The sequence below is a fragment of the Hoplias malabaricus genome, chromosome Y (assembly GCF_029633855.1).
Source record: "Hoplias malabaricus isolate fHopMal1 chromosome Y, fHopMal1.hap1, whole genome shotgun sequence".
Lineage (NCBI taxonomy): Eukaryota > Metazoa > Chordata > Actinopteri > Characiformes > Erythrinidae > Hoplias > Hoplias malabaricus.
Window position 1 is genome coordinate 5,340,347 of NC_089820.1, and position 13,825 is coordinate 5,354,171.

General features: G+C 38.3%; 1 protein-coding gene across 2 annotated transcripts; it reads right to left on the reverse strand.

Moving 5' to 3' along the window:
• Window positions 1-36: 36 nt before the first annotated feature.
• Window positions 37-10,818, reverse strand: LOC136677773 (endoplasmic reticulum aminopeptidase 1-like). 2 transcript variants are annotated; one of them, XM_066655401.1, is made up of 18 exons: window positions 10,635-10,818; window positions 9,030-9,547; window positions 8,446-8,584; window positions 7,848-7,982; window positions 7,107-7,227; window positions 6,794-6,948; window positions 6,540-6,653; window positions 5,741-5,872; window positions 5,439-5,570; window positions 4,729-4,886; window positions 4,208-4,287; window positions 3,481-3,664; window positions 2,984-3,140; window positions 1,982-2,166; window positions 1,455-1,616; window positions 1,234-1,374; window positions 1,056-1,137; window positions 37-779 (listed from the first exon to the last, which is right to left on the reverse strand). In XM_066655401.1, exons 1-18 carry the CDS (start codon window positions 10,710-10,712, stop codon window positions 588-590), a joined length of 2,865 nt encoding a protein of 954 aa, XP_066511498.1. In that variant the 5' UTR covers window positions 10,713-10,818; the 3' UTR covers window positions 37-587. The 2 variants fall into 2 exon arrangements, with proteins under 2 accessions (XP_066511498.1, XP_066511497.1); XM_066655400.1 differs by having other exon boundaries at window positions 9,030-9,550.
• Between the last annotated feature and the right edge of the window lie 3,007 nt (window positions 10,819-13,825).

Genomic DNA, 13,825 nt, shown 5'->3' on the forward strand with positions numbered 1-13,825 from the left:
CTTTCTAAGCTCAAATGTATGTCCTTTGAACTGAATAAATACATTCCTACAATTTTCTTAATATCAATTTTTCAAACAAGAGGGTCATATGATTCAGTTCTCCAAAGCCAAGACTGCAGCCGAGGTCAGCTTTATCTCTCAGCGGTTTCCTCATACACTGTTACAATCAACTGGGTCCATTAAAATACAAATGAGAAGTGCAGCCTACATTCAGAGATTTTTGAGGATGGCACCGTTCCCAAACTTGTGCATCTACAACTCTGACCAAAAAAGTGGCAAACAATTCCATATCAAAGATGTTAAAATGTTGCACATTAGTTCCATAAAGAAAATATTTTGTGGCATAAAGTTGTTGTTTTTTTTGGTACAAATGTGAAAGACAGGACCTCTCGAGTGCTGGCAAACAGCAATCTCACTAAACATTTAGAATTAAGGAGAGATCTGCAGAGGACTGCGGACCTACTGAGGACTCGTCCTATCCTGACTGCAGCCTTGGATTTGGAACACAGCTTATGTTTGTAGGTTCTAGATTCGATCATTCAGTATGGGTTGTTGGCTCAGGTCAGGTCTTGTGCAAATGAATGATTTCACAGCTCTGAGTGCTTGTACAGGTCGTCCCTTTGGGCCGGTTCTGGATGGTTCTTGTCCAGCCAGGCCTGGAGCAGTGGGAGGTTCTTGTTCATCCAGCGGATGTTCTCCTCCACATTCTCCAGAGCCTGCTGGATACACCGCAGCTCTGCACCAGTCTCAGCAGTAAGGGAAGCAAAGAACCCTTGAATCTGATAGACACGAGATACACAGGTTATGGCATATGACAGTAGATACTGAAGTTTACTACTTGTGTACTGACTAGTATATTTTCATCATGCAGAAAAAGACAGCAAACAACTCTTCATTGTTCTAAATGAAACATGTTTAGTTGCCCCCATCTATAATATACAATTATAAAATTGGACAAGAGATATTAAGAAGATAAACCATGATATTAGCAGCAAAATGTTTCCAATTTTCCACATTGATTATAGACCATTATAGATTGTTTTTAATTTACACACCTCTTCCAGCTTCTCCCTGGTGGAATATTGACTGGTCACTCCTACTACCATGTGTGCAATAGAGTGAGAACCAAGGTCAAACCTGAAGACAAAGGTCATTGTATAAAGACATGATTTTAAACATGGCCACCCAGGTGTGGGCAACTGATTGCTTCTTTAAGATGGAAAATAAACTCACTTCTTCACCAGTGAGTGCCAGTTGGACCTCAAAAAGTTCCAGGCATGTTTATGGCCTTTAGGATTCCTGCTAACAGATGTAACAACGTATGGCAGGTCCTGGGTCTTCATCACAGAACCCTCCAAACTCTGCTCCATCATCCTAGTGAGAATAAAAACTAATTAATTTTTGCCATGGAAAAAAGCAGCATAGCCACACAATGTTCTGTTATATATCCTCACCATTTGAGTTTATGATCAAGGGGAGAGATGGTCAGGGCAGATTTGATCCTGCTCTTTAGAGATGTGTAAATTGATTCTTTGTATTTCTCAAATAAGAAGTCCCAGCCTTCCTTAGTGCGGGCACCAACTGCAAACACCGCTAGGCTTACATCATTAGGGAGACTGTAGGGAGAGAAAAGAAATCAAACAGAACACTGCAGTCACAAAGCTTTAACCAGTAGAACGGGATGCTCTGGAGCAGCCACAATTAATTGTTCTCTGGAAAACTGGGAAAGCGTGCAGTACCTCCAATAACCTTAACTAATCACCCAAATCAGTAAATGACCTCGGTAATATAGCAAAGTGCAATCAAATCCTCACAGCAATGTTCCAACATCTCAAAGATAGTCTTTCTATACAAGTAGCTGTTACTGCAGCAAAGGGAGTACAAAGGCCATTCATTTCAGAAGAAATAGGGAGGCCTAGCTAGTGAGTAGCAAATGGAAATGACTAATTTTAGAGGAAAATAAAATTTTTAGACTTCTGACCTCAAGTTGCCATCAGACTCCTTCCACTTGTTGAAGAGCTGAGTTGCGGTTTGGACACAGGATGGGTGACCCCTCACACAGGCGAACAAGAGCAGGTGACTCCGTAGCATCCTCTCAGACATTGAGCCATCGTCACTCCAAACCTGCTGGTCTATCAGGTCATGGAACAGGTGCACGATATACCCCTGAACACCATCGTTAAGAACATGAAGACATATTATTACTGCTCCAAATCACCACACACGTGAAGCAGAAGAAATTAATTGTAATAGAATTGCCCACATCTAGAGAACTGTCAACGTGCTCAGCATAAATTAGGAGGTATAAACCATGCATTGGATCTAACACAACCCTTTTACTAAGTACTGCTTTATACACGGGATTATCACTGGAATAAGAACATCTACCTTATACCTACACTCACTGTCCATACATGAGCACTTTGTAGTTCTACAATTACAGACTGTAGGCCACCTATTCCTCTACATACTTTCTTATCCCTATTTCACCTTGCTCTTCAATGGTCAGGATCCCAGAGATGTCCCAGAGCAGTATCCCAGAGAGGGATTAAGCCTAGTCCTGGAAAATATCAATCTTTCAATGGAAAAGTCACAAATCAAAATGCTGTATAGTCCAGAACTGGGCTTAATCCTTGTCTGGGAAACCACCCCATAATATTCCTAATCCAGTAATCATTTAGTGTAATTATCCATGGCAAAGTAGTACTCATCATTTATTCCAATTGACAGTATGGAAAAATGTAATCATTATAAACTATATAATATGTGTTAATATTTTATAATATTTGTTAATGTTTTTGTTTTAAGTTGAGAGTGTATTTTAAAGACTTCTGCTAAATAGCTATTTCACCGAATAATGTATTATTCTTTTTTTTTTTTTTTTTTTATAAAAACTAGAGGTCTATAAAACCAGCCTCTCATAGGTCTAAACAGATTCTTCCATATCAACTTCATGACACACACATAAAACAAGTCACGCCACCTTCATCTGGTTCTCCAGCTTCTCCATATCTCTCTTTTCCATGAGTTTGTAGAGTGGTACGAGTTCACTAAGGCCCTGAGTCACCGGCATGATCTCTGTTTCATGACTTAGGTACAGAGACAAGTCTAGAGCCTTGTCCAGCGGAAGCTTCCCCACACTGAACAACAACAAAAGAAGAAGAAAGTATATCACCTGATACAGTTTCAGCTTACATCAATACAGCCTCAACTATGTATGGATTTGTTTAATTCTGCTGCACTTTGCATGATAGAATGGGGTTGAATTCCCTGCCCAGGGACGAACACAATTAGGAGTTCTTAGACAAGACTCCCAACATTGTATTAGCCTATTTTTGTAACATGATTCAAATTCAAAACATGATTCAAAGTCATGCTGGATATAAGCATCTTTTAAATGCCATAACAATACATCATGCACTAAATTGTGTAAAATGTACTTGTCACAGAGATATTCTTTCTATCATTTCCTTTACAAACCTGACCAGTTGGAAGGCATTGTTGATAAGGCTGGCTCGATCGTTGCTGCTCAGGGCTGTGTGGTTGTATTTGAGGAGAAGAATCAGGTCATCCCAGCCTGACCCCTCATAGTGGACGATGTAGTATCCACTCATATCCACATTGAACTTCACCCAGTCCACCTCCTCTGGCAGGTACAGCACATCTGGAACCACAAAATGTTTGTTTTATCAATAGCCAAAAACATTAGGATTGTCCTATAAGCAAATTATAATGATTCATCACACCAGATTTCTTACTAATTTAGTCATTGCCAGTTCCACTTAATCTCTTCAAGCTGCCACTAACACAACACTCAACACTGGACTGCTCAGTATGATTAATCAGAACACTAACTGCACAGTTCTGTTATGCCAGCTAAAAGAAGACTGCACCGACTTTAATGAATCTAACTGAAGGGGAGGTCATCCTACCCACCCTAAGACAACAAGGGCAATAGGTCTCTCTTGAACCCTGGCCTTGGACACCTGAAGAATCACCAGGAATAAAATGCTAATTTATTAGATCTGTGTAGTGTAATCATTAGTAATCAATAGTGTCTGTCAAAAACCCTTTCAAGTAAGTTACCGTTAACTAGCTAAAGGCACTACTAGCAGTCATCTTAAAGTCAGAGTCTTGTACAAATATTTGTCAGTTTTTTTTTCTTTTTTGCCTGACTGAATTGTCAAGTAAAGACATCTGTATACACCTGTCTTAGTCTTCAGAAGAAAGCGTTGCACTGTGGCAGAGTTACTGGTGACGTAGGTCAGAGGGATGTGCCAGAGAAATCTGTGCAAAAAAAAAAAAAATAATAATAATAACAGAGCTGTCCAACTAATAACTGATTTGTGTTATCAGCTATAATGTTATAAAAAAACTTTTCTTGTTTCTATACACACTGTACAATCTATATACTCCACTTACCATTTTGGTGAATTTTGTAGTTCTACACTTACAGACTGTAGTCTATCTATTACTCTGCATACTTTCTTAGCCCCATTTCTCATTGTTCTTCAGTGGTCAGAACCTCCATAGAACCACCACAGAACAAATATTATTTAGGTGTCAGAACATTCTCATAACAAAAGTGAAAAAAGGCTAACTAAGAATGCAGATTAATTACAAAAGATGGTCAATTTAATGATTTCGCTGATCAGTGTAGATAAGATACAAATTGTTACTTATATATAAAAGAATTCTAGGATATAAATAAATCTGCTATCAATTTACTCAGATGTCTGGGAGGTGTCCTCGCCCTTAAGGTAGCGCTCCTGACTCAGACGCACTTCACGTCCTTTGACTTCCACTGTGACAAGGGGGAAGCCTTCCTGCAGGGTCCATGTCTCCATCATTGTCTTTACATCTACCTTGGTCTCAAAATGCTGTTTCTGTCTCACATACACACACATTACATTCAAGGAGCAGTATGTATTTTTTAATATTTTTTACCAACAGAAAAAATGTTTACTACATATTTACTACAATCAATTTATGTTACACTGAGAAGGGGTGGCCAAATTTAAAGTAGTGTAGTTTAGAATCTGTTGCACGTACAGAACATTAGGTGTAAGTGCTATTTGTTTCAGAACATAAAGAAGACTTTAAAAAATGACTGACTGCTCCTTTAAATAAATTCAGTAATAAGTACTTAGCACTTTGCCCTGACTGCTAATATTATCACAATTGTATTTATTATCCTGTTAATGTGTGGCTAGGAGTGTTTGACACCTTGGGAATTGTTTATAGCTATATAAAGTGTTGTTCTGTTTTGCTAGGTTTGATGTGTGAGAACACTGAAACATGAAACTGCATTACAGAATACTGCATAGCATGATAAATAAAATTAAAACATATATGCTAGTTTGAGGCTTGATTGTCCTAATCAACTTGCTGTGAATGCTGTAAAGTTTTAATAAATGCCTCCTTAAACTTGTACTTACAGTGGTCAGACTTTCCCAGAGGTGTGTATTGACTGTGTTCTGGTAGCTGTATTTGTTAAGGTATCGAACAATGCCAGATTTAAAATCATCCGGAGTCAGGAACTCCCGCAGCATGTGCAGGATACAAGCCCCCTTAAATAATACATAAAACCATTAGATACATTTAAAATAATGCTAAATTATACTGTACGTTGCATTAGCTTGTGTAGCTTCATCACAAAACTGAAGAAAATAAAAATATTAAATAAACAAATTGTTTGGTTGAATCTTTATACTACTATTATACTTTCCAGTTTTCATACTTTGTCATAAGACACATCATCAAACATTTCCTGGATCTGAGCTGGGTTCTCCACAGGGCTGGACACAGGGTGAGAGGAGCTTAGACAATCCACCTCCATCGCTTCAAAACATTTCTCCAGGAAATGATCCTCCTGGACAGGCAGTTAGATGGACAAAGAATAAGGTACACAAATAGAAAATAAATAATTTAAGTTAGAAACTGCTGTTGGATGTTACCATTAATTAATTAGTTACTCAATTAATTTTCTGTACCCCCTTTATCTTGTTCAGGGTTGCAATGGGTCCAGAGCTTAACCATTGGGAGCAAGACAATCAACGTGCAAAAAAAATAAAATAAAATTTGGCCGCTGACTGCTGTCTTCAAAGGCAGTTTATGGAGCTGCAGTATGAACAGTAGGACTGAGCTGATATATCAACTTCACGATAATATTGTCCCTTAATAATGGTCTGCCACATTATTATCTACCACAATTATTCCAGATAATGCAGAGATAATTATTGCTTATTTGGGAAAACCCACACTCAAGCCCTGTAAGGAAAAGTTTTGGATACTGATGACAAGCTAACAAATCTAAATAATATTTTATTCCAATTTATTAATTCATTCATTCATTCATTATCTGTAAGCGCTTATCCAGTTCAGGTTCACGGTGGGTCCAGAGCCTACCTGGAATCATTGGGCACCAGGCGGGAATACACACTGGAGGGGGCTATTCCCATTTAGCATAACCAAATAAATTACAAACAACGGACTATTATGGGATATTAGTCTAACATGAAAAATAAAAAATGCCTCACCACTTGCAGCTCAGGGTTAGTGATGTTTACAGACACAAACTCCATAAACTTTGCAAATCCTTCATTGAGCCACAGATCATTCCACCACTGCATCGTCACCAAATTTCCAAACCACTGCAAAACAATATAACATTATTGAAGCATGGTTTTCTAGTTTTCTGACGGTAACTTTTGATACAAAAATCTATCTATAGAACCATAATAAATCTTTGGAGTTCACTTTGGAAAAAAATTGATCAAATGCAGGTCCTGACCTGGTGGGCAAGCTCATGTGCAATGATCATGGTGATGACCAGTTTATTAGAGGCAGAGGACTTGTTGGGGTCAAAGAGCAGAGCGGTCTCTCTGTAAGTGGTCAGTCCCCAGTTCTCCATAGCACCAGACTGGAAATCAGGAATGGCTGCCAGATCTAAAAGCAGATTATGATGTACAGTGCTACAGCAATGATAGAGGTAAATATATCTGTCTGAAAAACATATTCATAATATTAATATTTCTCATATATGTCGTCAAAACTCATAACAATAATTGAACATAGAATTCTGAATCAGCTCTTTATGTATTTACCTTGTTTAGGGAGAGGGTAAGGAATTTCAAAGTAATCATCATAGAAGTCCAGCAGCCTCACCGCAGCATCCAGCGCAAACTCAGCCTGGTCTATCTTCTCTGGTACTGTGTATACAGAGATCTGACCACAGCCATATCAGCAAAAAAGAGAATAAACCCCACTGCTAATTTTCAGAGTTATGCATAGAGTTCTACAAATTGATTCAAATAAACACATGATGAAATTGGAAAGATTAAACCACATTTTGAAGAGTCTTTGATATAATTACCATTTGTACCAAGACTTTAACTGAAAAAAAGGCTTTATCTCCTAAAAACTTAAGCTATATTATTTTTTTTCTGGACTAAAATAGTCTTTAATGTTGTAATGTTAAATAATGTTAATATCTGGGCAGATGTTTTCAAACAAGTCCATAGGGAACACACACACAAACCCAATTTTAATAGGTTCTGGTGTTTTTGGGGTGGGATCGAGTAAAAATATGGGACTTGGGTGACATCAGGTGCAGCTTGAGAACTACTGCTCTATGGCATCATTCTAGATATTTTGGCACCATTATTATTAGACGTATAATGATATATGTGTTTCTTTAAAGGCATTAAATATACTTAGAAATATAATTTTTAAATTTAATCAATATGTTTTTGTTAGCAGAAGACATACAGATTCATCTGTTTTAGGAAAAACAGCCTGTGCCGTTTCTGAATTGGACAGAAAACACTTGCTGTGTTGATTCAGACCTGAACACCATGCTGAGTGCTCTTGCTGATAGACAGGAAGTCACAGACAATAAAGGCCACGAGATATGTGCTCATCTTCACAGTCATGTCAAACTGGTCTTCAAACAGGCCATCAGGAAGTGCCAGGATCCTCACCTGGAAAAAGAAAAATAATAAAACCGTACAGATACAACTACTTGCAGGATTTAGCCTCATTAAAAAGCTCCATGTGTCGTAAAGATACTATTGTATATTAACACCCCTTATTACAATTGGAGAATGCCACGGTCATGAAATTTCAGCTGAGGCTTACCTATTCTATAAACAATTGGAGTGTTTTTTGTTGACTCTATGAAACTCCTACAACAAGCATTAAGTTAATTTGGTGTGTTTGAGCAGAATGTGATATTAACACATTCCAATGAAAAGCGCCTGTGTGTGACTGGTTAAACAAACTTGACAGAAAACAAGGACTGGATTTATACTTATCTGACAAGAGAGGTGGTGTTACTAAGGCAAGATGATGCATTAGCAGATATCTTATTAATTTCACAGTAGTGCACTTTACTACACCAGAAAGTTGGACATCACAATTTCTGATGATGTCTATGGATCCTACCTTAGGCATGTTGGAGATGGAGATGTGTTGGCTCTCTCTGCGGATACGTATAGAGAAGTTGGCTTTGAACGCTGGCTCATCGAAACATGGGAAAGCTGCTCTGGCACTTGTGGGCTCAAACTGAGTGGAGGCCAAAACCCTACAAACAAAAACATCAACAATATGCATATACAATATAGCCAAACTTTTCTAGATATTGAAAAATTGACTGCAATCAGCCATATGAGCACGTGGGGTGTTGAAATATTAGTCAAGTAATCACTGTTTCACTGCTTTACAACCCAAAGCTGAGAGGCTTTATACTCATATTTATGATATCTGGCATTTGGCATGATGACCTTAGCTCATGTGTGGCTTTTCCATAGTGTGCCCCATTCTTTCCTATGATTTTCTACAGAGACACTATTTAAACTGAGTGGGAACTACTGAATGTCCATTTTAAAATAGCTGAAGTTCAAAAACTGTCTACAAATATTTGTACATAATGCCATAATTAGGTACATATTGAACTGCTTTATCATATTAATTATAAAGTAAGACCTCAGAAATTGGTATAAAAATAAATTAAGTTCTCAGCTCCTTACCTCTCTTCCCCTTTGCTGGTCCGATATGTGCTTTTGTAAAAACCATGGAAACTCTCTGAGAGCTTGGCCACAAACTCCAATTCAATGACATAAACACCACCTTTCTTCAGGACCATGTCATTACTAATAAGAGCGATCTGCTGGTAGGCTGGATACTCCAGGACTCTCAAAGACTGGGACTGAGCTCCAGCAGGCCCCAGCAATATAGCCTTGGAAATGTTTAGATCCTTACTGTGAAGTACAATAGTGTTAGTTTCTTCATGGACCTCAACCTGGATCTTCACACTTCCAGAGAAATCCAAGCTGGACAAATTGGGGTGGATGAGGAGGTCGTAGTGGATGGGGGAAACAGACACTGGAAGTCTCATTTTGTTCCATGGGAATGGTTTTCCATTGGTTGCTGTTGGAAATGAAGAAGGTTCTTTATCCTTGTTGACATGGGTAACACCAGCCAAAATAGGCATGATGCATAAAGACAACAGGAAAGCCAAGAATGTCATGGCCAAATAGGTCAGGAACTGCTGAGACAAAGAATGAAGAATACAGTAAGTATGTTTATCCATAACTTTTTTTTCCCGTTAAAACTCCTTGATATTTGTTAATGTGAATGTGCACCAGAATGTAGGGAAAAATAATATTAACTAATCATAAAATTTCATCTCCCCCTCCTACCATCATTTATCCAACACCTCTTCTAAAAAAAAATATTAATAGATGATTTCCTCCAATTGCTGTATTCATGGCTTCTGCTGTTCTGTGAAGCCTTTTGGTGGTAGAACTTTGTGGTGATTATATATATAATTTTTTCCCTAATTTCTTTAAAGCAAAAACCATATATATATATATATATTTAAGTTTGACATTTTGGGAAAAAAAAGTTTATTAATTCATTGTCTGAAACTGCTTATGCAGTTCAGGGTCACGGTGGGTCCAGAGCCTACCCGGAATCACTGGTCACATAGAATGGCATGACAGGTATACGGAGTAGGTATATTAAATTAATTTTCATGCACTACAATTTTCTTTGTGATTCTGTGATATAATGCATTATGTCCAAATGTTCTTAAACACCCCTTTATAATTTGTGAATTCAGATACACTCAGACACTGCAGTTAAACATATAAAAAGACATAAACCCCATGAGCCCGAGGTTACTGGGTCAAGGTCAGGCACCAGAGGTGCCTTCTAGAACAATGGTGCTCCTTTCAGATTATGGGATGTGTTGTAGTGCCAGCACTAATCAACGACATCGGCCTCTGACCAGGTTTATGGAGCCAAATGCAGTCAAACCCCACTTTTCCAACATTTTATGTAAAGCCTCCTCAAAAGGGAGAATTTCACTGCAGCAAAGAGAGACAAATCGCCGATGGATACCTTCGATTTCGAAAGAAATGCATGACCGGGAATCTTAAAACTTGGCCATACAATACTAGTCTAGAATCTAGTTTCATATTCATTCACGCTAAACTGAGCCACAATGACGCTGCAGTATCGTCAACATTAAAAAACTATTTATCTGGTTCTCAGTCTCAGACTAACTCCTATAAAAGCTGAATTGTGATAAAACCACATACATACAATTAAAAATAACGAATAATACTCACTGCAGCTTGTTTGTGAACAGGAAGAGACCTGGGAGAGAGTGAAAGTGAAAATAAACCAACGCTGGGATTTTGCATCATGGGAGCAATTAAATAAATTTTATTACAAACGAAAACAAGTAATATTTAGCGCTGTGTGAATACAGGAATTTTTACATAATACATTACTAAGAAATAAACGTGCGTTGTGTTTTTAAACTGTGCCTCCAGGGAAGCCGCCATGTTGTTTTTGTAAATAAAAGTCTCAAACAGCCGCAGGGGAAATGGACGGAGCCTCGCTGGTGACATTTGAATTACTTGTTACCGCTTTGAAACTACTTAATAAGGCGCAGGAGCCATTTAAAAAATTCGGTTCCCTCGCATTAAGTTTTCCCCACACACTGAAGTCGTTTAATTTATTTAGAAGGGCTGACTGTCTGTGAGGAGTTGGTGTGTTCTTCCTGTGTCCGTGTGGGTTTCCTCCGGGTGCTCCGGTTTCCTCCCACAGTCCAAAAACACACATGTTAGTGGGTGGATTGGCGACTCAAAATTGTCCGTGTGTGTGTGTTACCCTGTGAAGGACTGGCGCCCCCTCCAGGGTGTATTCCCGCCTTGTACCCAATGATTCCAGGTAGACTCTGGACCCACCGCGACCCTGAACTGGATAAGGGTTACAGATAATGAATGAATGAAAAAAAATGAATATATATATTATATCATTTTAAATGTTTTTATCGATATTATCACAAATGATAAGATATGGCACAACCCTAATTGTATAGTTTTTTTGACTTCACTGTGTATATTATTCTTTGCACTGCTGTTCTGTGTTGCATCATGGTCCTGGAAGAACATATTTCCATCAAAATTGGGCAGCATGGTGGCTTGGTGGTTAGCGCTGGGATCTTGGTTTCAAGTCCTACTTGGGTGGAGTTTCCATGTTCTACCCGTGTCAGCGTGGGTTTCCTATAGGGTCTCCGGTATCCTCCCACTGTCCAAAAACATGGAGGTGTGTATGTGAATGAACGTCTGTATATGTCTCTTCGTGTGAGTGAATGTGTGTGTGCCCAGATATGGATTGGTGCTCTATCCTGGGTGAAACCCTAGTGCCTGATGCAGTCCTCCAGGTGGATGGTCATTTCTGGTTGAGAGTACGCTGTGTGCGTTTGACTGCCGCTTCTCACCAGTTTGTGTGTGGATTGAGTGTTGAATGGAATGCCATTCTGAGCAGTGTTGATTGTAAAGTGTCCTTGGGTATCTAGAAAGGCACTATATAAGTATAACGATAAACAATGTGTACGATACTCGTATAGCTGCAATGATATTAAATCCTTTCATGTACTCTCTATTTAAAGAAAATAAAGTAAAGCATTTATATTTATATAGCAGAGTCAGTGATAATTATTTATTACTTAATTAATAATTAAAAATTTAATTCATTTTGTTAAGCTCCAAGTTTGGGGGCCATTAAGTAATATTTAGTGTTTTTACCTGTCCAGTTTCCGCTTAGACAAGTAGGTCATCATGTTGGACTTTACATATAATATAGCAGAATTAGTTAGAAATAATTATTGTTAATGAATTATGCTCATTGACCCACTGTAGGCTCTTGACTCCGAAATTGAATCTGAACTAAAAGTAATAATTCTGTACAAGAAAGGTGCACACACAAACAAATAACCAAGGATTGGTTTTATCACACAACTGTTTTATTAAATGTAATATTAAATAATGCATTTTGATTATACATTCATATAATGAAATGGATTACAGCGATATAAGAGGGAGCAGGGAGATTAATATATGAGGGAATTTCTCTATGATAATTACCCTAAATTCTAGAAAAGCTATTGTTTATCCCAGCAAAGCATTCAGCACCAACCTCCTAAGCCATGGAATTAAATTAACCATATCCCTGGGGCAGCATGAAGATGGCTTGCAGGACATCACTGACACGCAGGGCTGTCTGGAGCTTCTCGCAGACATGGCCTTGTAGCATGTAGACACAGCCTTGGACATGGCGACCACTCCGTTGGAGCTGATGGCGTTCTGAGGGTGCATGTGAGGATTCTCTTTCGTCGCTGATCTGCTTCATTCTATGAGCCACATCTATGCATGTCTCTCCTCAGTCTTTGCTCAGAAGGTGATCATTCTGAGGGTGCATCTGGGGATTCTCTTTCGATCCTGAAACTCTTGTCCCACTGCTTTGAGGGTTCAGAGGCCTGAGGTCTCTTTCATGTTCTGAGCAGGGTGTTAAGCTTTGCTGGATTTAAACTATAGCTTATTAATATTACTAATAGAGTAAAGATAACTTCTGGGCTCTCTTAGTTGAGCTTCCTGACTGGAAGCAGATACACCCCCCCCCCATTTCCTTCTCTCTACATTTTCTTTTTTTTTCTGTTCTGGGTTTGTTCAGCTTGGACTGAAATGTTGAAGAGCCTCAGAGAGCAAGCCTCAGAGAGCTAAGTCAAATAAGAGATTTCCGCGCCACTGATTTTAAACCAGGTTTTAACCTGATTGGTCTTCAGGGATTGAGGATTCGGGCATCTCTTGCCTCTGATTGTATGTTCTTTTAGACTAGAACTTCCCTTAGTAATGACATCACATACAATTTATGACACTTAACAAGACAAAGACTTAAGGAAGACTCCTGTAGAATGAATGTCCAAAGATTTCTGGATCATGCTTTTTTAATTATATTTAATTATATTGTTTAATTATCAAACAATATTCCTAATGCCATCTTATTACACGAGTCCCTCATGTAAGCATATTGTTTCAGGATAGAGTGAATTGATTACATTTGAGAGAGAAATTAATTAAGATGTAATATAAAAGATTATATATTAATACAAAGTAATATTATTCAGACAAAACTGTGTTTTACCTAATTCTTAACCAAATAACACACATATATGAAAATCTTGGTGGTTCCTAAACGAAGTTCATACAAAAGGTCATTTTAAACACAGGATTATAAATCCATTTTTGATTGTCCAACTGGAATTCATTTTACACAGTTGTATCCCATATGCAACTTGAAACTGTTTTAAACCAATGGGAATTAAGGTTTAATTCCATGGTTTGAAAAGTTCTTGATTAAGCAGTTTTACAGAGAGCATAAGTTAATCCTTGGAGGTTCTCTGTCATCACCAAAGATTCTTGTCTTGAGCCTTTTAGAGACCTTGGGTCATAAACAGGGTCTGGAGTGGCCT